General features: G+C 41.3%; 1 protein-coding gene across 1 annotated transcript in view; it reads right to left on the reverse strand.

Annotated features, from left to right (window-relative positions):
- slc4a3 (solute carrier family 4 member 3) overlaps positions 1-27,989 on the reverse strand; it is a 147,274-nt gene that overhangs the window by 84,403 nt on the left and 34,882 nt on the right. Inside the window, exons 3-5 of the mRNA XM_034186203.1 lie at positions 9,590-9,770; positions 3,453-3,703; positions 3,051-3,238 (exon numbers count right to left, since the gene is read on the reverse strand). Of these exons, the coding sequence (XP_034042094.1) occupies positions 3,051-3,238; positions 3,453-3,703; positions 9,590-9,770 (620 nt within the window). The remainder of the gene's footprint in view (positions 1-3,050; positions 3,239-3,452; positions 3,704-9,589; positions 9,771-27,989) is intronic.

A 27,989-nucleotide genomic window follows, 5' to 3' on the forward strand; every position in this document is an offset into this window, starting at 1 on the left:
GTTAGTGTGACTCGGGGGTGTTGACTCATTTAAACTAACATATTCATCCTGCTGTAACCAGGTTTCTGTAAGGCAGAATAAATCAATATGTTGATCAATTATTACATCATTTACTAACAGGGACTTAGAAGAGAGAGACCTAATGTTTAATAGACCACATTTAACTGTTTTAGTCTGTGGTGCAGTTGAAGGTGCTATATTATTTTTTCTTTTTGAATTTTTATGCTTAAATAGATTTTTACTGGTTATTGGTGGTCTGGGAGCAGGCACCGTCTTTACGGGGATGGGGTAATGAGGGGATGGCAGGGGGAGAGAAGCTGCAGAGAGGTGTGTAAGACTACAACTCTGCTTCCTGGTCCCAACCCTGGATAGTCACGGTTTGGAGGATTTAAGAAAATTGGCCAGAAATGAGAGCTGCTCCATCCAAAGTGGGATGGATGCCGTCTCTCCTAACAAGACCAGGTTTTCCCCAGAAGCTTTGCCAATTATCTATGAAGCCCACCTCATTTTTTGGACACCACTCAGACAGCCAGCAATTCAAGGAGAACATGCGGCTAAACATGTCACTCCCGGTCCGAATGGGGAGGGGCCCAGAGAAAACTACAGAGTCCGACATTGTTTTTGCAAAGTTACACACCGATTCAATGTTAATTTTAGTGACCTCCGATTGGCGTAACCGGGTGTCATTACTGTCGACGTGAATTACAATCTTACCAAATTTAGGCTTAGCCTTAGACAGCAGTTTCAAATTTCCTTCAATGTCGCCTGCTCTGGCCCCCGGAAGACAACTGACTATGGTTGCTGGTGTCGCTACCTTCACATTTCTCAAAACAGAGTCGCCAATAACCAGAGTTTGATCCTTGGTGGGTGTGTCGCCAAGTGGGGAAAAATGGTTAGAAATGTGAACGGGTTGGCGGTGTACACGGGGCTTCTGTTTAGGGCTACGCTTCCTCCTCACAGTCACCCAGTCGGCCTGCTTTCCCGGCTGCTTGGGATCTTCTGGAAAAGAACTAACAGCGGCTAAGCTACCTTGGTCCACACCGACTACAGGGGCCTAGCTAGCTGTAGAATTTTACACGGTGCGGAGCCGAGTCTCCAATTCGCCCAGCCTGGCCTCCAAAGCTACGAATAAGCTACACTTATTACAAGTACCATTACTGCTAAAGGAGGCCGAGGAATAACTAAACATTTCACACCCAGAGCAGAAAAGTGCGAGAGAGACAGGAGAAGCCGCCATGCTAAATCGGCTAAGAGCTAGTAGCTGCGCTAAGCTAGCGGATTCCTAAAAACACACAAAGTGAATAATGTGTAAATAATTTAGAGGTGATTCAGCAGAGGGAGTGCTTTAGTTAAGACACGTGAAGATTACACTGTGAAACAAATCATTATCTAGTTATCTAGATCAATCTAACTGCGCAGATTAAACAGCTAACAGATACAGGAAGTGATACCGCAGTGAGAGCCAACCACCAGTAGAGGCAAGCAAGAGTCACCCTCTAGAAAACAAGATCGTGAAAAGATTAGAAAAGTATCCGACCTTATTATTTTTTTCAAAAGCCATATGGATTTGAATCACGTGTGATTGCGTCAGCCAAGCTTGAACCTTCGTGCGCATGCGTGAGTTTTTTCACGCCTGTCGGTTGTGTCATTCGACTGTGAGCAGGCTTTGACTGAGGAGTGGTCCACCCCTGTCATCGTTTTTTTTTCATTGTTTAGGAATGGTTCAGAGACTGCCGCTTTGCTTGATCAAAATTTTTTCAGAAACTGTGAGGGACATCAAAGTGAACACCATTCAAGAAATTCAGATGGTTTTTGGTGAAAATTTTACGGGCTTCAAAGAGATTACGGAGTGTTACTGTCGCTTTAAGGATGGCCCAGAGTGACTGGTGGTGCGCCGCGCTCTGAAGCCGCCATCGACAGGCTGAGCGACCATTTCATTTCTAAACGGGTGGCTGTATGGATCCGTGACCATCGTGTGCAATTTCTCTGGTTATCACAAGAGCTGGACATCAACCATTTTCCAGCAGATTTCACTTTTAACAAGAGATTTTGTCATGGAAAGCCGAGCGGAGGCTTCGCGTGTCACGATGGATTCGCTACTGGAGCGAGACAAAACCACCTCCATTTTGATCTCACAGGACGGCTTTGAGATGGCGTTCAGACAGCTGTCAGTGGTTTTTCCATCGAGTGATTATCCGAGAAATTGTGGATGTGCTTGGACATGCCAGAACATGTCCTGTGAGGCTTCATCACGGTGTTGCTTTGCGCCATGTGGCACCGCCGCGACGCCCGGAATTCCTCCGCACGTCTGTCTCAATGTGCCGAAAAAGTGCTGATGTCCACATCTTTTCACAATTCCTGTGCTAGTCAGATGACATCCCGGATAAAATACAGTGTCCAGTTTGGAAATGAACGGCACATTCCACTGTTACAGGAGTTTTTGTCATGGAAAGAGGAGCGGAGGCTTCGCGCATCTCAGTATCCATGTTATTTTTGCTGATATATATATATATATATATATATATATCAGCAACATTTTTGGGAAACCAATATATCTGTCAGTCTCCACTGGAGATGTCAGACTACCTGCCAAGAGGATCAACCTTATATAGTACAACTGCTCAAAGTAGCTGGACCAACAGGACTGTAAAGCAGACTCATCTCTCAGGACAAAGTCAGCACCTACTATGATGGTGATGGAGTGGGATGTAGGGGAGAAATGTGATGCTCTGATTTCTCTGTAAGCAGCCTGAGGGTTGGGCAACCACAGATGGTGCATCACCTGCTCAGAGATTCCTCAAACAAATACCTCCCTGCCTACCCACCAGTGTCATCACAACCCGCTTTCTCAACTCCTTAGACAGCCATAATTTCCACCAAGCCGTGCACTATGGCTCCTCTGGATGCTATTCAGAGTATTCTTTGAGATGAAATGCCTCCTCCAGTGAACAGTTGTGAGTCAAATGCATCATTCAGGGTCATGTTGCAAATCAGTTGATCTATTAATCTAATATAATTCGTAATTAATGTGATATGCTGTTAGAGCCCACCTGCTACAATCCTCTTCTTGTCCTTCCAGTTCCTCCTTCTGTTCCAGAACGACATCGCCTCCATCACAGAGGTCCGCTTTTATCAGAAAGGGTGTACCATTCCCAAACACTGGATATTCTTCGGTTTCCACATGGAAACTGGTGAGAGGAAATGCTTCCTCCAAGTCCTCTTTGCTTCCCAAACTAAACTGAGAGGAAGAGAAAGATCAGTGAGAGGACAGGAATGTGGTAGACAAACCTCCTAGTTACACTGACCTACTTAATTTTTAAGAGAGATTTTGTCAATGCTATTTTTTGTTTTTTTTATCACATTTAACTCAATACTTTACAGAATGTTTGCTTTTAACAAAACATCAGAAAATAGCACTGCACAGATTCCATAGAGATTCAGTCTTATTTTACCTGTGGTTCTATATCAGGCAGCTCAGATGGAGTCGTTTGCACACTTTGGCCATCTGTTTCAGACTCCACCTCTTCCTCATCTACCTCATGAATGGTGGGCGTGACCTCAGAGGGAGGCAGAGAGGTCTTTTTTTTCTTCCGTTTCTTTTTGCACCTTCTGTCCATGCTGTGCACCCTTTTGCGTAAACGCTGGGGCAGAGGCAGGTGGGTGGACAAAGGGTGGTGTGTATGGTGAAATGTGTGTCTGTGATCTGTGCCAGCAAAAATAAGATAATCAGCAGTTACATCTTTGCTCATGAAGTAGATACTGCATTATGACATGCCACATGATAGAAAACCATAAGTGCATAAAGTACAGTACAAGCCAATAAATGAGCCAAATACTCGTGAAGATCTCAAGCATGATGGACCCCTATGTTTTATGCTGCATTAAGTTATGTAATAACAAAATAAGTTATATATATATATATATATATATATATATATATATATATATATATATATATATATATATATATATATATATATATATATATATATATATAAATTATTATAAATACTTTAAGTATGTGCAAAACAGTAAGTACCTGATTTACTAAAGATTCAGCTGTACAAAAATGTATGCAAACACCACTGCAGCTGCAAATACACATGCATGCTGAGTTAATAACCATACACAAAGAGGAAAGCTAAATAGTGCATATGTTTGCATTCATGCATATGCAATTTCAGCTGTGTCCACTTGAGTGTGCAAAATTCTGGGGGGACCATATAAATAGATGACATTTGCACCTGTAATATATTTATCAATGTCAAAAGGAAATTTAATGGATGCTGATAGTGCCTGTATCTGCATCTGGGTGTGGAGGGATTGTCTTGGATGAGACATCTCTTCAGCATTGCATTGAGGTCTGGGACAGTGCCTAAGGAGTGGCAAACTGGGGTGGTGGTCCCCATATTTAAAAAGGGGGACCAGAGGGTGTGTGCCAACTACAGGGGCATCACACTATTCACCCTCCCTGGTAAAGTCTACTCCAGGGTGCTGGAAAGGAGAGTTCGGCCGATAGTTGAACCCCTGATTGAAGAGGAACAATAAGGGTTCCGTCCTGGTCGTGGAACAACTGTCCAGCTCTTTACTCTCACAAGGATCCTGGAGGGTGCCTGGGAGTATGCCCACCCAGCTTACATTTGTTTTGTGGACTTAGAGAAGGCGTATGATCGGGTACCCCGGGAGATACTGTGGGAGGTGCTGCAAGAGTATGGAGTGAGAGGGTCCCTTCTCAGGGCCATCAAATTTCTGTACTCGCAAAGCGAGAGCTGTGTTTGGGTGCTCGGCAGTAAGTCTGACTCGTTTCCAGTGGAGGTTGGCCTCCGCCAGGGCTACTCCGGGTAGGGAATACGGCCTTGCCCCAAGTGAAGGAGTTCACGTACCTCAGGGTCTTGTTCATGAGTGAGGGGATGATGGAGCATGTGATTGGCTGGAGAATCGGCACAGCAGGGGCAGTATTGCACTCGCTCTACCGTACTGTTGTGAGGAAAAGAGAGCTGACCCAAAAGGCGAAGCTCTCGATCTACTGGTCAATCTTCGTTCCTACTCTCACCTATGGTCATGAGGGTTGGGTCATGACCGAAAGAACTAGATTGCGGGTACAAGCAGCCGAAACAGGCATCCTCAGGAGGGTGGCTGGTGTCTCCCTTAGACACAGGGTGAGAAGTTCGGTCATCTGTGGGGAGCTCGGAGTAGAGGCGCTGCTCCTTCATGGTGAAAGGAGCCAGTGTAATTAAAACCTTGGCATTAACTTATGGCACTTGACAGACTGCTGTTCTACATTGATCTTCCCACACAGAGATGGTGCAGAATCAAAAAGCAATTACACTCAACAAAAATATAAACGCAACACTTTTGGTTTTGCTCCCATTTTCTATGAGATGAACACAAAGATCTAAAACTTTTTCCACATACACAATATCACCATTTCCCTCAAATATTGTTCACAAACCAGTCTAAATCTGTGATAGTGAGCACTTCTCCTTTGCTGAGATAATCCATCCCACCTCACAGGTGTGCCATATCAAGATGCTGATTAGACACCATGATTAGTGCACAGGTGTGCCTTAGACTGCCCACAATAAAAGGCCACTCTGAAAGGTGCAGTTTATCACACAGCACAATGCCACAGATGTCGCAAGATTTGAGGGAGCGTGCAATTGGCATGCTGACAGCAGGAATGTCAACCAGAGCTGTTGCTCGTGTATTGAATGTTCATTTCTCTACCATAAGTCGTCTCCAAAGGCGTTTCAGACAATTTGGCAGTACATCCAACCAGCCTCACAACCGCAGACCACGTGTAACCACACCAGCCCAGGACCTCCACATCCAGCATGTTCACCTCCAAGATCATCTGAGACCAGCCACTCGGACAGCTGCTGAAACAATCGGTTTGCATAACCAAAGAATTTCTGCACAAACTGTCAGAAACCGTCTCAGGGAAGCTCATCTGCATGCTCGTCGTCCTCATCGGGGTCTCGACCTGACTCCAGTTCGTCGTCGTAACCGACTTGAGTGGGCAAATGCTCACATTTGCTGGCGTTTGGCACGTTGGAGAGGTGTTCTCTTCATGGATGAATCCCGGTTCACACTGTCCAGGGCAGATGGCAGACAGCGTGTGTGGCGTCGTGTGGGTGAGCGGTTTTCTGATGTCAATGTTGTGGATCGAGTGGCCCATGGTGGCGGTGGGGTTATGGTATGGGCAGGCGTCTGTTATGGACGAAGAACACAGGTGCATTTTATTGATGGCATTTTGAATGCACAGAGATACCGTGACGAGATCCTGAGGCCCATTGTTGTGCCATCCAAGAACATCACCTCATGTTGTAACAGGATAATGCACGGCCCCATGTTGCAAGGATCTGTACACAATTCTTGGAAGCTGAAAATGTCCTAGTTCTTGCATGGCCGGCATACTCACCGGATATGTCACCCATTGAGCATGTTTGGGATGCTCTGGACCGGCGTATACGACAGCGTGTACCAGTTCCTGCCAATATCCAGCAACTTCGCACAGCCATTGAAGAGGAGTGGACCAACATTCCACAGGCCACAATTGACAACCTGATCAACTCTATGTGAAGGAGATGTGTTGCACTGCATGAGGCAAATGGTGGTCACACCAGATACTGACTGGTATCCCCCCCCAATAAAACAAAACTGCACCTTTCAGAGTGGCCTTTTATTGTGGGCAGTCTAAGGCACACCTGTGCACTAATCATGGTGTCTAATCAGCATCTTGATATGGCACACCTGTGAGGTGGGATGGATTATCTCAGCAAAGGAGAAGTGCTCACTATCACAGATTTAGACTGGTTTGTGAACAATATTTGAGGGAAATGGTGATATTGTGTATGTGGAAAAAGTTTTAGATCTTTGAGTTCATCTCATACAAAATGGGAGCAAAACCAAAAGTGTTGCGTTTATATTTTTGTTGAGTGTAATTGCTAATGTTGGCCATATTTGAGGAGTTAACAGTTTAATATGTGCTTCTGCCATCAAGAATAAATGTCTTCATGCATAACGGGTGAACCACACACATATCAGATTCTCTGTGGGACACCACAGCTGTGTGTCCTGCATGCACAGCTGTGGTGTCCCACAGCACTGGGTGTTACAAAAACAAAATAAAACCTAAAAAAGTATCTCATTACAATACTTGAATTATTTTAATTGATATATAGTATTTAGGCAAGCTGGTGAATACTTATACTGTATTCTGCCAGTGGAATGTAGAGAGAACTATGTACACAGTTGTCTGACCTTAAAAAAACTGACTCATTGGATGAACTCAATTCAATTATGTGCAGGATTTCCATGTAATAAATATATATATAGTCCCAACTAAATTAAATTAAATTATCTAGTATGGATGTGCCTTATTTGAATTTGGGGCTACATATTAGATGGAAATCCTGCCCAAAGTTGAGTTGACATTTTTTTTGTTTGTTTGTTTGTTTTTTGTTTTTGTTTTTAGTGTGTGTGTGTTCCACAAGCAGAATGCAGTATAATTATTCACCAGTTTGTTCAAGTACCATGGATAGAACAATAATTATATTTATAAAATACCTTTTTTAAACTGCCAGCACGTGAACACTCTCATAAGGAAGCAAAACATGCATACCTTCAAGTGGCTGATTTAATTTCATTTCAGTTTCTTCATGTACGTACTGTTACCACCCACGATCAACTGCTCATTTACACAAATCACCTAGAAAAATGTTTCTACCCCAACACAAAAACTGTGGATTGGATACGCAACTTAGCACTAATTATCTGGAATCTTTGTGAATCATGACCTAAACTTTTCCTCTGTTCAACAATAGAAAAAGAATCATCCCATTATCGCACTGCTGGTAAAAGCATACTTTACAAACATTTTTGCAGATGAGCATTTTGTTGCTGTGTCAATACACTATTCCTGAATAAATGAAAGCATTTCAGAGGCAAAAGGTGTCCCAGCAAAAATGGTTCAGCTGCATACAACCAAACAGCAGAGATGAAATGATTAGAGCACTGATGGTATCTTGCTTGTTTTCATCATCCGTTGCTGAACAGAAATATAATTCCTACTCAGGAAAAAAAAAAAATTTTTCAATGAAGAAACTCATCATCAAGTTGCAAACCTCTTCTTCACGTTTCACAAAGCAAAGTTTCAATTTGGAAATAAGAAAGAAATGTTTCACAGTTTCAAAGAAACCATACTGATTCAACCCTCTGAGATTGATGGATGTGTCCAATTCTGTTTTCCATCATGTTTCTCTAAATAAATCAGTGAGAGAACATCACAGAGGTTTCATTTGACCACTTCCTGAAACAACAGTATCACCTCCAGATTCAATTACTGTACTAGACAATCTTTGCCTCACAGTTAATCCAAGAGCTGGGAGAAGGTCACATGGGTTTGTCTCCCTCTCCCTCTGCTTGCTGCTTCAACCAGCTCATTCAGAGCACACGTCTCTCTGATGAAGAGGCAGACTGATTCACACTGTCACTTAACTTTTATTTTAGTCCTACAGACAAAGCATATTGTCATTATGAAAACATGTGGATGGGCTATTTTCTTTTTTCCCCCCAAGATCTACAGCCTTCTCCATCCTTTATCTTTAAAATTACCTTTTTTTTTTTTTTGTGAGGGACTTTCCAATTTTCATGCAGTGGTAGATATTTATGGAATCTTTTGCAGAGAGTGAAGACAGGAAACATCCAGTTGGAAATGATGAGAGATTTTTTTACATTTCTTTTACATTGATAAACTTTTTTTTTCATATATTCCACTGCTTTTGTAAAAGAGACTTTGGTTACCCATTTCAAGCAAAAAAAAAAAAAACATTAATCTGCATGAATAAAGGTGTATTTTCAATCAAGATTTGAAAAATTTCCCAGAAGCACATTTCATTCTTTTTGACTGAGCCAAAACATGACATACAATGTTCTAGACAAATATTTAAGATTGTTGTCAACATTTTGATATGTAATGCATGGGTTATATGGAAAAAAAGAATACTTTAAAATGGGAATTACTGAACACTGCAAAAACTGTCCCTCTCAAAATAAGACAAATCTAGCCAAACTGCCTTGTATTAAGCAAAAAAAATAAAAATTTGCCAGTGGGGTAAGAAAAATTTACTTGGTTAGAATTTTCAAACGGGCAAAATGTCGAAGCACTGAATAATCAAAATGTGCCTTAAAACGAGACAGAATTTTTATTTTAGCCTTTGTCTTAAAATAAGGAAAACAAGCTTGTTCCTTTGCTTGGATGATTTGAAATCCATTGCCTTTCCTTGTTACTGGTTGTTACTGGTTTCCTTGTAATTGGTTGGTTTCCTTGTTACTGTTACAGCGCGATAGGAGATAGAAAAAAAATATTAAGAAAAAATGAGATACATTTTCCCAAATTAAGGCATTTTTTCTTATGTAAAAATGCTTGAAGATTATATCTATTTCAATAAAAACTAAGTAAAATTTTCTTTAAACAACAAAACATAATTTTAAAAAGTGTCTTCAGAGTATTTTTAATGCAAACCGACTTCTTCTAATTGAACAGCATTATGACATAATGTGTAATATGGAAAGTTGCTTGACTTACACTCAAAGTCTTTCTCAGTGTAGTGCCGACCCATCCTGTCCCCACTGGTTGAAGCAGAGTCACTGATGATATCTGCAAAGCGTTCCACAGACAATGCTTTCTCCCACTTTTCTTCCTCCTCCTCATCCCCTTCCTCCTGTTCCTCCACAAATTCCTCACCATCGTCCTCCTCCACCTTCACCTGCAGGAAAATGTGGTGAGAATAGCAAATGCCAGCTGCTTTTGTTAGGGAGTACTAACTGATTGCAACATAACTGTCCATGTTATGTTGAAGTGTTGGAAAACCCCAGTCACAACAACCATGAAAGGAAATTTCCTTGTATTTGGATAACCCTATGAATGTACCTTCTGAAATGCAGATAATAGATGAATGAATGAGACTATCACCTTCAGATTAAGATAAAATAAGCTAAAATAAGCTTTATTTCTCCCATAGCTGGGAAAATCACTTGTTGTAGCATCAAGAGTAGTACAATAGTAAGAAAAGAAAAACATTTACATTAAAGAAAAGAAAGGTGACTAAAGTATATTGCAATGTTTGCTGGTGGGTGCATAAATACTTATGTGAAAAGATTATGTGAAAAATAGAATATAAGTGAATATATATATATATATATATATATATATATATATTGCCCAGGTTAACCTGTTTAAGATATGATCTACAAAATATTCCAAAGTTTATATTTTGTCATAATTGTAGATATCTTATAAGTATACGAGTATATGTAGTCCGAATAGGCAAAGGTTTGAACTAAAAACCCAAAATAGGTGGAATCCCCAAACCAAGAGAGAAAACTGAATTTTGCTGCATGCAAGAAACAACAATGAAGTTCTTCAGACTTTATATTGCAGATCAAGTATGCTCATAATCATTAATCAGAATTGATGTTATGACCGTTATAACTGTTGATACATTGCAAGTCTAGTTTATAAGAATGCTACAAAAATAAAATGGCTTTTAAGCAAATGTTAATTTTGGATTTGAGATGTTGAATATATATTTAAATGTAGCTTTTACTGAACAATAGTTCTGAAGAGCCTCTTGGTAGACAATGTTCCTTGTCCTTCTGTCAGGAAAGTGGATATAAAGCTGATTGGGGTTACCAACTCTGGAGCATCTGACTAACTAACTGCTTCAGGCCAGCCACATTATCAGCAAAGGTAGTGGTTTCTTTTTGCACACTTTGAGGCATTCCATCTTTAAATGGTGTAAATGTTGCCTTGCATATTTCTTAAAGTTATGCATTCATTGGTATATTCAGAGAACAAACAATCTTTTCAATTGTAAAAAAAAGAGGTTTGACCACTAAAAACAGTTTGAGCCATGAAACATCAACATACCAAAACTATTAGATCAACCCCAAAGCTAGTGCACTATTATAATAGGACAGCAGGTTGTGAAGAGTTGATAATATTTACATCATAATGAGCAGCCTATATACAATGCACCATTGGAGAACACAGGCTCTATGCCCGCTTACTGGCTGATTGAAAGGGTGCTGCCCCATCAGCAGTTAGAACTACATCACTTTTTCAAATGATCTGCAGAGTGCCATTGTGATACAGAAAACATGCATTTGCCTGATACATTATGATCAACACTAGGCAAGTGATACACATCATGTACACTCTACACCTTATTTTTAGAAAATGTGCAAATGTTTAAAAATACATGTACAAATTGCAAGAAAAAACAAAGCTTGATATTTTATCCAGTAAACTTTTAAAGTTTAATTTACAGCCTTCCAGTAAACTTTTAAAGTTTAATTTACAGCCTGTGGTTGAAAGCTCTCTGCTAAGAGTGAAAACCTTCATTCCAAGAAGGAATAGGCTGTATTCTGATAAGTATTATATCATAGTGAATGTGTATAAGTTTTATCAAAATTCATGTGGATTGACCCCCCCCCCCCCACCCCACCCCCACCCCTTCTCAGCCACCAATGCCTGGCATGGGGAGAACCCATCTACATCTCTGAGCTGGCACCTTATCTGCAGGTCTAAATCCTTGTTCCAGGGGACAGCATTATGAAGAGTTTACCCTGTATTTATTTTGAAGTTGATAAACATAACACAGTATTGACCATTAGGTACAGAAAAATGTCAATTTGAGGGTGCATATTGCCATAATGATTAAACCAGATTTAAGGACTATTTTTAAGTAGGATGGCATATCTACTCATTCACACATGGTGTCAAATATCATGGGTGTAATATTGGTAGAGGGGAGTATGGGGATAACAAAACACATGGAAGAAAGTTACTTTGTATTGAATTGTGTATTTATATTCTTACAATCAAAATGTTCAGTATATGATTAGTCAGTAAATGACAGAATACTCACATTTGTTTTTGCTATAAACAGGTCTGAAAACACTAAAGTTTGTAGAGTTGTTCAAATCTTTTCAAGGAGGGTCAAACAGGTTTGTAGCACCCACGTGCAGCATGTGCAGAGAAAGGATGCATTCATTTCAAGGGGGATATTTGAATCTGCTTGGTTATACAACCAAGTTGGCATGCACACCCACGCTATGTGTGCTAGCCAGCAGCCAGCAGCAGATAGCCCAGGAGTCTGGGCTCTGTTTATAGCAGTAGGGAGGCTACTGAGCTCCTGCATATATGCACAGGGCCAGTGGCCAGCTGAGAGATTTGTGCTGGAGTACAACTGCCACTGAGGTACATATGGTTCAACTGTATGTATCAGATTATTGTTAATATTGTTGTCTTAATATTAATTTTTTTGTTTGAAAATAGTACCAGGTTGTAGCCCATGTCATGGTGGTTCAGAATATGTAACTTTGGGGAGTTCACCTTTTGTAGTTTTAGAGCCTATTCCGGACAGACAGAAAGACAAAACTGTATGTATCAGATTATTGTTAATATTGTTGTCTTAATATTATTATTTTTTTTTTTTTTTGAAAATAGTACCAGGTTGTAGCCCATGTCATGGTGGTTCAGAATATGTAACTTTGGGGAGTTCACCTTTTGTAGTTTTAGAGCCTATTCCGGACAGACAGTAAGACAAAACTGTATGTATCAGATTATTGTTAATATTGTTGTCTTAATATAAATTTTTTTGTTTGAAAATAGTACCAGGTTGTAGCCCATGTCATGGTGGTTCAGAATATGTAACCTTGGGGTTCAACTGTATGTATCAGATTATTGTTAATATTGTTGTCTTAATATTAATTTTTTTGTTTGAAAATAGTACCAGGTTGTAGCCCATGTCATGGTGGTTCAGAATATGTAACTTTGGGGAGTTCACCTTTTGTAGTTTTAGAGCCTATTCCAGACAGACAGAAAGACAAAACTGTATGTATCAGATTATTGTTAATATTGTTGTCTTAATATTCATTTTTTTGTTTGAAAATAGTACCAGGTTGTAGCCCATGTCATGGTGGTTCAGAATATGTAACTTTGGGGAGTTCACCTTTTGTGGTTTTAGAGCCTATTCCAGACAGACAGAAAGACAAAACTGTATGTATCAGATTATTGTTAATATTGTTGTCTTAATATTCATTTTTTTGTTTGAAAATAGTACCAGGTTGTAGCCCATGTCATGGTGGTTCAGAATATGTAACTTTGGGGAGTTCACCTTTTGTAGTTTTAGAGCCTATTCCGGACAGACAGAAAGACAAAAGTAGCCATTTATGTATATATATATATATAGAGAGAGAGAGAGAGAGAGAGAGAGAGAGAGAGAGAGAGAGAGAGAGAGAGAGAGAGAGAGAGAGAGAGAGAGAGAGAGAGAGAGAGAGATAGATATGGTAAAATTGTTGTACAGGATAAATTGCACAGTTGTGCATGTAATAAAGCACAAAAGGTGGCAGAAACTCAGCAGGTGCTTATGGTGCTAAAACATTTTAAGGTAATATACAGTCTGCAGCTGGAACAAATGACCCGTGGAGGGATTCTGTTTTGCATCAGCGGTGCAGCTATCTATTATTGAAGGACTTTCTTAAGTCTTGTGTAAGTGTTGTTAACAATTTCCATAATTGCTGTCAGTTTAACTACAGTTGTATGTAAAAGTTTGGGCACCCCTGATGATTTCCATGATTTACCTTTATAAATCATTGGTTGTTTGGATCAGCAATTTCAGTTAACTATATCATATAGCAGACAATCACAGTGATATTTAAGAAGTGAAATGAAGTTTATAGGATTTACAGAAAGTGTGCAATACTTCTTTAAACAAAATCAGGCAGGTGCATACATTTGGGCACGCCAACAGAAAAAAAAATACATCAATATTTAGTAGATCCTCCTTTTGCAGAAATAAGCCTATAAACGCCAATGAGAGTCTGAATTCTGGCTGAAGGTACTTTGGACCATTCTTCTTTACAAAACATCTCAGGTTTGTTGGTTTTGAGCATGGACAGAACGCTTAAAATCACACCACAGATGTTCAATAATATTCAGTTCTGGGGACTGAGATGCCCATTCCAGAAGGTTGTACTTGTTCCTCTGCATGAATGCCTTAGTAGATTTTGAGCAGTGTTTAGGGTCGTTGTCTGTTGAAAGATCCAGCCCCGGCACAACTTCAACTTTGTCACTGATTCATGAACATTGTTCTCAAGAATCTGCTGATAGTGACTGGAATCCATGTGACCCTCAACTTTAACAAAATTCCCAGTACCTGCATTGGCCACGCAGCCACACAGCATGATGGAACCACCTCCAAATTTTACTGAAGGTAGCAAGCATTTTTCTTGTAATGCTGTGTTCTTTTTCAGCCATGCATACCGCCCCTTGTTATGTCCAAATAACTCAATTTTAGTTTCATCAGTCCACACCACCTTATTCCAAAATGAAGCTGGTGTGTCCAAATGTGCTTTAGCATACCTCAAGCAACTCTGTGGTGTGTACACAGAAAAGGCTTCCTCTGCATTACAGCATCATACACTATCTGCAGCAAGATCATGTTGTAGGTCTTTGGAGCAGGTCTGTGGGCTGACTATGACTGTTCTCACCATCCTTCACTTCAGCTTATCTGAGATTTTTCTTGGCCTGCCACTTCAGGCCTTAACTAGTGGTTTGTCTGCAGTCTTCAAATTCCTCACTATGTTCCTCACAGTGAAAACTGACAGCTGAAATCTCTGAGATAGCTTTTGTATCCTTGTCTTATACCATGATGTTGAACAATCTTTGCTTTCAGGTCATTTGAGAGTTGTTTAGAGGCTCCCACGTTGCCACTCATTAGAAGAGATGCAAAGAGGGGAAACATTGTCAAATTGCCGCCTCTCATGATTGGATTCACCTGTGTAAGGAGGTCAAGGGTCAATGAGCTTACCAAACCAATTTTGTGTTCCAATCATTTGTGTTAAATGTATTCAAATCAATAAAATAACAAGGGTGCCCAAATTTATGCACCTGCCCAATTTTGTTTAAATAATTATTGCACACTTTCTGTAAATACTAGAAACTTCATTTCACTTCTCAAATATCAGTGTGTTCATCTGCTATATGATATATTTAACTTATATTTCTGATCCAGACAACCAATGATTTATAAAGGAAAATCATGAAATTTATCAGGGGTGCCCAAACCTTTGCATACTTGCATAACATCCTCCTCTCACCTACCACCTCTATGGGGTCCAAAGTACATTCCAGGACAGATCTGGCCCTTCTGACTATTCTGTTGAGTCACTTCCTGTCCATCTCAGAATTGCCACAACCCCAGCAGACCACAGCATAAATTATGGCTGATGTCACCAGAGTCATAAAATGTTTTCAGCAGTGTCCTGCACACAGCAAAGGACCCCAGTTTCCTCAGCAGGTGAAGATAACTTTTCACTTTCTTATACAGGACATGTGTGTTGTGTGTAAAGAAAATAACTGAAAAATAATTTCATTCCATTTGGTGTGCACTCCCATCGTTGTGGCCTGCCAATGCATTAATTCATTTTCTATACTTGCTTACTCCACTCAAGTGTCATGGGAGAGGCTGGGGGTTGGGCGGGTGGAGGGGATTGGGTGAGAAGGGGTCTAGTGCCCAGCTCTATTGTCTATTGTAGGGCTCTGCCAAGGCAATAAACAAATTTTCTGCAAATGAATATATTACTGTGTACACAGTAATGTGTTTATTATTTTACATTTAGAATGGTAAATTTCTATAAACTATTGTACATTTAATTGTAAGGCATTACAGTGCTTTGATGCAGGGCCCTACATGCAGATTAATTCATGGCCCTTCAAAGCAAAGAATTTGGGAACCTGTGCTGTCAAAATGTGTGGATTTGAAGTTGCAACTGACCAAACATGTTTCTTTTCAAAATGCTAAGACTAGACAGCACCTAGTGGTCACAAAACGTGGACCGTAGTCACCACCAACTGCTACATTTCTTTAATTTGTTCATGGATGAAACATGTTCATTGTAATGAATGAAAAACACTTTTCACATACAGAAACAAATCAGGCATTTTCATGAATGCATAACTTCATAATTCCATGAAATATACAGTGAGTATTTGAACACCCTGCAATTTTGCAAGTTCTCCCACTTAGAAATCATGGAGGGGTCTGAAATTTTCATCTTAGGTGCATGTCTACTGTGAGAGAGATAATCTAAAAAAAATAAAATAAAAATCCGGAAATCACAATGTATGATTTTTAATAATTTATTTGTATGTTACTGCTGCAAATAAGTATTTGATCCCCTACCAACCAGCAAGAATTCTGGCTCTCACAGACCTGTTAATTTTTCTTTAAGAAGCCCTCTTATTCTGCACTCTTTACCTGCATTAATTGCACCTGTTTGAACTTGTTACCTGTATAAAAGACACCTGTTCAAAAACTCAATCAATCACACTCCAACCTGTCCACCATAGCCAAGATCAAAGAGTTGTCTAAGGACACCAGGGACAAAACTGTAGACCTGCACAAGGCTGGGATGGACTACCAGACAACAGGCAAGCAGCTTGGTAGAAGACAACAACTGTTATGATTATTTATTAAAAAGTGGAAGAAACACAAGATGACTGTCAATCTCCCTTGGTCGGGGATTCCATGCAAGATCTCACTTTGTGGGGTAAGGATGAATCTGAAAAAGCTCTGAACTACACAGGAGGGCCTGGTGAATGACCTGAAGAGAGCTGGGACCACAGTCACAAAGATTATAGTAGTAACACATGATGCTGTCATGTCCAGGCCCATTTGAAGTTCACCAGTGACCATCTGGATGATCCAGAGGATGCATGGGAGAAGGTCATGTGGTCAGATGAGACCAGAATAGAGCTTTTTGGAATCAACTCCACTTACCATGTTTAGAGGATGAGAACAACCCCAAGAAAACCATTCCCAACCGTGAAGCATGGGGGTGGAAACATCATACTCTGGGGGTGCTCTTCTACAAAGGGGACAGGAGGACTGCACCGTATTGAAGGGAGGATGGATGGGGTCATGTATTGCGAGATTTTGGCAAACAACCTCCTTCCCTCAGTAAGAACATTGAAGATGGGTCATGGCTGGGTCTTCCAGCATGACAATGACCCCAAACACACAGCCAGGGCAATTAAGGAGGGGCTCTGTAAGAAGCATTTCAAGGTCCTGGAGTGGCCTGGCCAGTCTCCAGACCTGAACTCAATAGAAAATCTTTGGAGGGAGCTGAAACTCCAAACCTGAAAGATGTGGAGAAGATCTGTATGGAGGAGTGGGCCAAAATCCCTGTTGCAGTGTGTGCAAGCCTGGTGAAAAACTACAGGAAATCTCTGACCTCTGTAATTGCAAGCAAAGGCTACTGTACCAAATATTAACATTGATTTTCACAGGTGTTCAAACACTTATTTGCAGCAGTAACATACAAATAAATTATTAAAAAATGTCTCTCACAGTGGACATGCACCTAAGATGAAAATTTCAGACCCCTCCATGATTTCTAAGTGGGAGAACTTGCAAAATCACAGGGTGTTCAAATACTTATTTTCCTCACTGTAATGCTGAAATTACCCTACAATAGACTGGTGACCTGTCTATGGTGTACCCCACTTTTTGCCCAATGACTGCTGGGATAGACTCCAGCCACACCATGACCCTTAGGGGCTCTTCACACATAACATGAAAGACACAGAAACCGGAAGACAATCCGCAAACCAAAAATGAAATGGGGAACCATGTAACATTCCACCTGCTGTCGGGAGGAACGCACGTTCAGACAGGCATGCACGAAACCATCTCGTGTTATGTGTGAAGGGGCCCTTAACAGGAATCAAACTGATATTACTGAAACCAGGGTAGTTAATAAGTGTTGTATAAGTGTAGTTTCAGGTCTGACATTGTACTTTCAAAAATCTTATCCTCCAGAAATAAGGCAATACAAAGCTACTGCGTGGCAATGTGCTACTGTATAAGCAATACAGGTATTATTTATTGACCTGAATATGTCTCAGATTCCTCATGCTGACTTCATTTGCCTCTGCTGTCTCATTCACCCATGTGTTACAAGGTGAACTAATCATTCAAAATATAATCTCTCAGATTCAGTATTTTACGGCTGTGTCTTCAATAAGCATTTTGTGTGTATGTACAATATTCTGCAGCATCTGCAGGGACAGCTGTCAATACACATATAATCTAGCACATCAAATCAATACAAGAAAGTGCAAAGCTGCACAGAACTAATGCACTACACATGGACCCTAGAGACAGTAGGAGGGTTTAAAGGAGTGTCTTTCCAGAGCCACTGGATGTGTGTGATAGGCTGATAAAGTGGGACAGGCTGCTTCCTCCGCCTCAGGTTGATGCTGGCATTGTAAGCACTCTGATGACTAATCTATGGGCTCAGGTTTCACTTTTCCACAGCTCCATCACTCCCTAACTAGCAGCGGGATAAGTGGCAGGGATGCCTTTAACTATCTTGGCTACCTGCAACACAAATTTGAGGTACAACAAACAAAACAACAAATATAACTGCAAAATTGTTCAATTAAGTTATACGAGGTCTGTTAGAAAAGTATCCGACCTTTTTATTTTTTGCAAAAACCATATGGATTTGAATCACATGTGATTGCATCAGCTAAGCTTGAACCTTCGTGCGCATGCGTGAGTTTTTTCACACCTGTCGGTTGCGTCATTTGCCTGTGAGCACGCTTTGTGGGAGGAGTGGTCCAGCCCCCTCGGCGGATTTTTATTGTCAGGAAAATGGCTGAGCGACTGCCGCTTTGCTGGATCAAAATTTTGTCAGAAACTGTGAGAGACAGCCAGGTGGAAACCTTTTGGAAAATTCAGATGGCTTTCGGTGAAGATCTTGTGGGCATCACCCAGATGAAGGAGCATTACAACCGGATTAAAGACGGCCCACAGCGGTTGAGGGCGGCTGATGGCCGCGCTTCGAGCGGCCATCAACAGGCTGAAACGACCAGATCATTTCCAAAGTGAAGGCTGTGTTGATCCGGGACGTCGTCTGACTACCAGAGAAATGGCAAGAGAGGTGGACATAGCACTTTTTCGGCACATTACTGTTGTGTGTTGGGGGGTTTGGCTGGATGTTTTTGGGTTGTTTTCTTTTCTTTGCTCTCCAGGTGGTATGCAAACTGGTTTTTGTCTGTGGAGAAGGTGCTGGCAGAAGAGTCCTTCACCCTCATCAGCATGATTTGCAGCACCTGTGGATGATGCTCACGTGCAAACTTAAAGACTTTCAGCTGAAGCAGATAATGAGATGGCGTTCTGCATTTAAGCCATGAGTGATTCAAGCAGAATTGCCGGGAACTCGACCTTGTGACGTTCGTTTGTGAGACGCTGAGGACCGCGCCTGGGTTTGACACATCGTGCCTGTGAAGGAGGACGGGTGAGGGACACATGCTGTCAGCACACATCAGAGGTGATTGATTGTCTGAATAAGTGTTAATAGTAATTTGGTATTTTGTTACACAGTATATTTGAACATTGATGAGAATTGTGCAGCTTGCTTCTCACGGCCGTGGCGTGCGGACTGATGATCCTCCACCTGTTGTGAGAAGCTGCTCATTTACATAAAGCTTAAATTCAGACCTGAATGTGTTGCTGATAGTGTGTGCCTGTGAAGGATATTAGTTGTAGCTGTTGACTTACCTCACCTCTTCTATCCTTCACAGAGTCAGTTTGTCGTGTCGAAACTGTCGAAGATCTGGGCATGTCACATGTCCTGTGAGACCAACATGGAGGTGCTTTCATACCGCGCCATTAGCGGCTCCGTGGCGAATTCCTCCGCTCCTGTTTTCATGACAAAATCTCGTTTAACAGTGGAATGTGCTGGAAAAGTACTGATGTCCACCTTTTCTGCCATTTCTCTGGTAGTCAGACGACGTCCCGGATCAACACAGCATTAAGTTTGGAAATGATCTGGTCGTTTCAGCCTGTCGATCGCCGCTCGCCCTCCGCCATTGTGCGGCATCTTTAAACTGGCTGTAACACTCCTTAACCTGTGTGATGCTCATAAAATCGTCCCTGAAAGCCATCTGAATTTTCCGAATGGTGTCCACCTGGCTGTCTCTCACAGTTTCTGGAAAACTTTGATGCAGCGCTGCTCCAGCCGTTCAGACATTTTCCTCACAATGAAAATCCGATGAGGGGGGAGGACCAGTGCTCACTCAAAGCCTGCTCACAGGCGAATGACGCAACCGACAGTTGTGAAAAAACTCACGCATGCGCACGAAGGTTCAAGCTTGGCTGACACAATCACACGTGATTCAAATCCATATGGTTTTTGCAAAAAATAAAAAGGTCGGATACTTTTCTAACAGACCTCGTAAATGCACTGTTTCACTGGGCAGCCAGCTCAACCCTGGTCATTACTCAAGATAGTGCTTAATCAAACTCACTGTCGTGTTTGCTCTCATCTCTTCTTACCCACCTGTGCTGTTAATCACTGCTGAGCACTATGTGTCCCTCAATGTAATCTTGAAAATAGATCATATCATACAGGTGGGGAATAAAAAGGGAATAATGTTCTTAAATCACAGCGTGTTTAGATGTGACACGCCTCCACTTTCAAGCTCGAGGGCAAGCTGGACTCCAGTGGAAGGGTCTCCATGGCTACATCAGTGGCAGAAGCGACAAATCAGTTTTACCCTTCATTTTACAATTAAATATCTTTGGGGTTTCATGATAAATGTCACTGAAAGTCTCCCAATTCTATGTTTCAGATGGAAACTCTACTGCAGTCTGGGGGTGAAAGACCTTTGGGGGATTATGTCAAAGAAACAACATAATCATTTCAATGTGCTACTTGAGGCGCACCCATTGAGATAGTCTGTTACCACCGGAGAAGGGGTGTGGCCTGTGGTGGTTCCAGAGGCTTTTGCTTGCAGGGGAATTATTAATTAGTGGTGTGGCAACAGAATTTAGAGGAAATATGCCAAAATGAATATTAAAAGGAAAATAAAATTTGAAAGTAACGTTAAAGTGCGCAAAGAATTCAGTCTATCTTTAAAAACCTAATATCATCCATCCATCCAATTTCTATACCCGCTTACTCCAATTAAGACTTATCCCAGCAGCATAGGGTGTGAGGTGAGGTACACCCTGGGGAGTGTGGAGCACCCTGAGGAGGACCCAGGCAAACACAAGGAGAACATGCAGACTCCACACAGAGAGGCCCCAGGTGGGATGCGATTCCACAACCTTCTTACTGTGAGGCAATAGTGCTAACCACTAAGTCACTCTGCTGCCCAAACTAATATCAGCAATAATGTGATGAATTTGTGACTTCGTTCTTGATTCCAGAAACATTTACACAACAGTGAGTGATTCCAAAAAAAATTCCAGTGTCACAGACCGAACGATTCCCCCTAAAAATTGGTCCGCCCTGCCTTCACTGTGCATGCATTTTCTGGGACCACAGCAGTATGTCTGAGATGGAGTCTCTACACCCAAAGCGATCAAATGGCGTAATGTGATTTTTAACCATCAGATGACAAGGTAAAACCTCTTAAATCATTGTAAAGTCATTTTTAAGCAGAAACAAGCCCGTTTTAAGCAGAAATGAGGCCATAATCGCCTCATTTCACTACTGATACTCTGAAATGACATAGGTGCAGGTGCACATCAGACGTCTGACATGCTGCTGTGGCACTGTGATAGGTCCGCCATCTTTTATTTCAAAATAATGCTGAATTTATGTGGAAATGATTGTTGTACAAAAGCTTCAGATATCTGTCGCTGAAAAAACAAGGTGATAATCGATGGATCGACGCTGATGTTTAGAAATGACGATGCTGGGTGCCAGGGCGAACCAATTTTTAGGGGGACTGATTTTGAGTGGGGACTGTTCGGTCGGTGACACCGGCTGTCTGGAAAAAAAAAAAAAATCGAATTTCTTCCCCTGAGAAGGGGAAAAGTGTTCAGACACCATCACCTATGTTTGGTAGTGATGTTGGATCACGTGGGGGCTTTCCCCCATCTGCACAAGGGATCGTGGGAAGGACACTGTCAATTACAGTAAATAAAGGCAACGTGACGTTAGCTGGCTGCTTGTTCAAGCAAAATAATCAAGATGGCAGAAAACACTCAAAAACACTTTATTTCACATATATTTTTTGCAAACAGTGAGAAATAAACACTTGTAAATCACTTCAGAAGTGTTATCTGGTTTCAAAAACAGTATTTTTACACTTAGAAGAGATCTTGCGAATGTTAGGAACACGCCTCAAGCAAGTGGTCATGTCACATGTAATCTCAAAACATTAGACGTGCACACATACTTCATCCTGTACTTAGTCTGCATGATGCCGGAAGAAGGAAAAAGACAATAATAGCTGTGGAATTCCCCTCAGGTAAATATGAGGACTGTTGTAAACATGACTGTTCACACAAGGCAGAAAAAAGGACAGAAAAACAAAGTCAGGCAACACAAGACTTTCAAAATCAACACCAGCATCTGCAATTCACCCAACATCACTGTTGCAGGTAAGATTTCAAAGCATTCTGTTATGTGTCGGACGCAGCTCGGAGAACCGACCAGCGTTTGAAGGACCCAGTATGAAATAAGCAGAGCACGGTACAAAGGCTAACTGAATTTAATACATAACAGTGATACAAAAAATAACAAAAGAAAGTGCGGTCTGGCGTGGTGCGCTCCCAGCAGCGCTAACGGTCCGGAGCCAGAAGCTGTTCGGACCCAAGGACCCCGCCGACACCCCCCAGGTGGCCGCAACAAACCGAGTCTGTGAAAGAAGGAACCATTATGTGAGTCCACACTCTACACACAGAGAGAACACTTAAAGGTGTACAAACAGCAAACACTTCCTGGCTTGATTACTAATCAGCTTCCCAACCTGCAGGCATGGAACATCCAGTTCACAAAACTCCACTGCAGTGGAAGCCGATACATGACTAACATACAGCTCAATATAAAAAGGTGTGAGGGACACCACATTTACTGACTGTATAAATGTTAGTCACAAAATCTAACGTACCTCAGGAAGTGTGCTGACGAGCGTGAGACCTCACCCCCTCCTCTTTCACAGACCGTGCATCAAACCCTGGACGTTCTCTGCATCCACTGATGATGAGATGGCTCCCGAGACGACGATCTCACCCGTCTGGTCACAAGGTCGAGTCTCTGGCAAATACACACTGTATACTCCAGTCTTAAATGCCACCATGTTCCAATCCATATAGATGCACCTCAGCTGTGAGTCCTGACGAGCCACAGGTGATCAGGGTGAGGTCCTAATAACCTCAGCAACACAGCCACTCAGTCCCAAATGCAAGCCACCTGGAAGGAAAAACAAAAGACAGAAACAAAAAGGCAGCCAGGCCCCCCCAGCCATACAACACATTCTTTCTAGCCTTTTCTCTCAAACTGACCAAGTTTTATTCCACCATTAATATTGCATATGAGATTGGATGCTGAACCAGGAATCCATTAAAATATTTATTAGATGCTGACTAATATGAAGGGAGTGGGTGGGGTGGGGGGTTGTTTGTGTGGGTTTTCCTACTTACTGGCTAGCATTAAATGCCCATTAAATCAGGAAAACCTTTCAACTGCTGAATTGTTTGGTCACTCCAATTAGGTTAGGGTAGAGTAACATTAGGGTAACGATCACGGCAATATAAACACAGTTAGGTCCATATATACTGTATGTGAACAATAAATATACATTCACTTTTAACAGCTGTCCATTCATGCATTCATTTGATTTGTGTTACTGATCTGGCCGTCCAAGGCAATAGACTAAGTAACTCATACCACACTTCCCTATACTCAGCCAAGGCCTCTCACTCTTCCTGGGGGATCTTCAGGCATTCCCAAGTAAGCAGGGACATGCAATCCCTCAAGCATGTCCTGGATCTTCACCAATGGCTCCTCCCAGCCAGATGTCCCTGGAAAACCTTCATAGGGAGGTGTCCAGGGGCCATCCTCATCAGATGGCCAAACCACATCACCTGGCTCCTTTCAATGCAATGGAGCAGTGGCTTGACTCTGATTCCCTCCTAGATATTCAAGCTGCTCACTCTGTCCCTGAGAGTAAGCTCACTTTGGAGAAACCTCATTTTCACCACTGGTATGTACAACCTTATTCTTTTGGTCACCACCCAAAGCTCATGACCATAGGTGAGGATTGGAGAGCAAATCAAGAGCCTTGCCTTCCAAATCTTTCTTCAACATTTCATCATAACAGGACCTCAGCTACAGCACCAATCCACCTAACAGTCTCAGGCTTCATCTTACCCCCACTTGTGACCAAGACCACAAGATAATTGAACTCATCCACTTGTGGCAATAACTCTCCCCAGATGCAATTCCGAAGTCCCCAATCCCTGATGCTCCAATCCCTGACTGCACCTTGAAATCCAGTTCATGAATTTCATGGACAGGACTGTTGACAAAGGGTAGCCCTGATGGAGTCCAACACCTACTGAAAACAGGTCTGATGAAATGTAGACACAGCTCCTACTTTGTTCATACAGAGATCAGATCACACATTGCAGCAGACCTGGCAGAACACCCTGCAGTATATGATCATAGGCTTTTTCCAAAACCACAAAATACAGGTTGAGTTGAAAGATCAGGCAGACCTGGTTTACTCGCCTGGCAGAAGTTACTGAGGTAGTCAAAAAACTCTTTAGTGGCAAGTCGCTGGGAATGGACAGGATTTGCTTCAACATGCTGAAGATGGTGAATGTTGTTGGGCTGTTATGGTTGACATATCTATACAATTTCAGATGAAAATCTGGTGCAGTCTCTTCGGATTGGCAAACTGTTGTGGTGGTTCCAGTCTTTCAAAAAAGAGGATGGGAGGGTACGTTTCAAATACAGAGTAATCACACTTCTCAGGCGACTTGGAAATGCCTATGCCAGGGTAGATCATAGGGTACTTAGACCAATCATCAAACCTTGGATTTAGGAGGAGCAATGTGGGCTCTGTCCTAGTCATGGAACAGTAAACCACTTCTTCACTCTCTCACAGATGTGTGTTTTGTTATCAGCTGTCAATCACAGCATATTAGACTGTATTGAAAGTAGAAATATTTTTGTGGTTATTCCTGCAATGGATCCATGATGAATCTATGTTATTTTGGCAAGTTTGACACTGAATTCCCTTCTTGCCAAGATTCCAGATGTGCAAGGAGAATGGAGCATGGGTGACATACATCCATACAGGAATATTCACACTGGGAGTCAAGCACACTAATTGTTTATGGTGTTTGGATGCCCACTGTAGTGTTTCTTTATCCAACATAAAAGCTATATAAAGACAAACATGCAATAAATAACCCAATTAATGAATCGTATTGGAGGGGTGATGCATACAGTGCATCCGGAAAGTATTCACAGTGTTTCACTTTTTTCCACATTTTGTTATTTTACAGCCTTATTCAAAAACTAGCATGCATGTGCAGAGTGCAGTGGTACCAAACGTATGGAATCAAATTTGCACTCTAAATTTCAATTTCAATTTATTTTCATTTATATACTGCCAAATCACAACAGAGTTGCCTCAAAGCACTTCACACAGGTAAGGTCTAACCTTACCAACCCCCAGAGCAACAGTGGTAAGGAAAAAACGCCCTCTGAGGAAGAAACCTCAAGCAGACCAGACTCAAAGGGGTGACCCTCTGCTTGGGACATGCTACCGAATATACAGGAAATGCTATTGGTGCACAGGACAGGAGGGTCGCCAACACAAATACAACTTCCATCTCTGGATGGAGCTGCACCTTAAACAGAGAGAAAAAACAGAATCAGGCATCAGAAAGACAAAAAATACTGTATAATTTGCCAGCATTAAACAACAAGAAAAAAACAGGAAATACTAAAGTGATCACTGGCCACTAACCCTAAACTTCACTAAAAGATCCAGAATTTAGGTAAAGTTAAGGCTGTGGCCCACTCCAATTACTAATAAATGAATTAAAAGAGTAAAAAGTGTAACACAAAACTGTACCAGTATGCTAGCCATATGAAAGGGAAAATAAGTGCGTCTTAAGTCTGGACTTGAAAGTCTCCACAGAATCTGACTGTTTTATTGATGCAGGGAGATTATTCCACAGAACAGGGGCACAATAAGAGAAAGCTCTGTGATCCGCAGACTTCTTATTCACCTTAGGGACACAAAGTAGTCCTGCACCCTGAGAACGTAAAGCCGGGTACATAAGGTTTAATTAGGTCAGCTAGGTCGGGAGGTACCAGTCCATGAATAATTTTATAGGTTAGTAGCAGAACCTTAAAATCTCATCTCACTGGGACAGGAAGCCAGTGAAGGGATGCTAAAATGGGTGTAATGTGGTTGTACTTTCTGCTTCGTGTCAAAAGTCTGGCTGCAGCATTTTGAACCAATTGGAGACCCCTAATGCTAGACTGCCGTAAATGGAACCAAGCCACACTCTAAATGCAATGCAACACAAATGGGATGAATTGATCCATGTCATGTGACATACAAAGCACCAATCAAATGACAAGTGTTCACTCAGCCGTTATATAATGTATTTTTGACATGGAAACACAATGCACCATCCATCACATACTTCAATATCTCATATTTTAAAGCCTGTGAACATATGCAGTTTCGTTTGGGTCTGTATAATGCTGCTGATCCAGTAAAAGTGAAAATTAAAATTAAATTAAGTACATTAAAATGACTATTGTTTTTTAGGTTTAGAATATGGGAATATGGATTGCATGAAATACAGTTGAGGGACGTGTTGCACATTGGTACAGGAAATTGTTCCATCAATTTCATTGCCCTGGGAACTGTAATCATCTATTTGTACATGTACAAAATAACTTAGAAATAGGTGAAGAGATTTTCACCAAATTGATGAATGTCTTCAGAAGACTAACTTTTTTTAGCGGAATCGGTCAAAGATCAGTGTCATGATCATCAAGGAAAAAGATATATATATATATATATATATATATATATATATATATATATATATATATATATATATATATATATATATATATATATATACATATATACAACCCCTGGCAAAAATTATGGAATCACCGGCCTCGGAGGATGTTCATTCAGTTGTCTAATTTTGTAGAAAAAGAGCAGATCACAGACATGACACAAAACTAAAGTCATTTCAAATGGCAACTTTCTGGCTTTAAGAAACACTATAAGAAATCAAGAAAAAAAGATTGTGGCAGTCAGTAACGGTTACTTTTTTAGACCAAGCAGAGGAAAAAATATGGAATCACTCAATTCTGAGTAAAAAATTATGGAATCACCCTGTAAATTTTCATCCCCAAAACTAACACCTGCATCATATCAGATCTGCTCGTTAGTCTGCATCTAAAAAGGAGTGAACACACCTTGGATAGCTGTTGCACCAAGTGGACTGACATGAATCATGGCTCCAACACGAGAGATGTCAATTGAAACAAAGGAGAGGATTATCAAACTCTTAAAAGAGAGTAAATCATCATGCAATGTTGCAAAAGATGTTGGTTGTTCACAGTCAGCTGTGTCTAAACTGTGGACCAAATACAAACAACATGGGAAGGTTGTTAAAGGCAAACATACTGGTAGACCAAGGAAGACAAAGCGTCAAGACAGAAAACTTAAAGCAATATGTCTCAAAAATCGAAAAATGTACAACAAAACAAATGAGGAACGGATGGGAGGAAACTGGAGTCAACGTCTGTGACCAAACTGTAAGAAACCGCCTAAAGGAAATGGGATTTACATACAGAAAAGCTAAACGAAAGGCATCATTAACACCTAAACAGAAAAAAACAAGGTTACAATGGGCTAAGGAAAAGCAATTGTGGACTGTGGATGACTGGATGAAAGTCATATTCAGTGATGAATCTCGAATCTGCATTGGGCAAGGTGATGATGCTGGAACTTTTGTTTGGTGCCTTTCCAATGAGATTTATAAAGATGACTGCCTGAAGAGAACATGTAAATTTCCACAGTCATTGATGATATGGGGCTGCATGTCAGGTAAAGGCACTGGGGAGAT

This window comes from Thalassophryne amazonica, chromosome 14, assembly GCF_902500255.1.
Source record: "Thalassophryne amazonica chromosome 14, fThaAma1.1, whole genome shotgun sequence".
NCBI lineage: Eukaryota > Metazoa > Chordata > Actinopteri > Batrachoidiformes > Batrachoididae > Thalassophryne > Thalassophryne amazonica.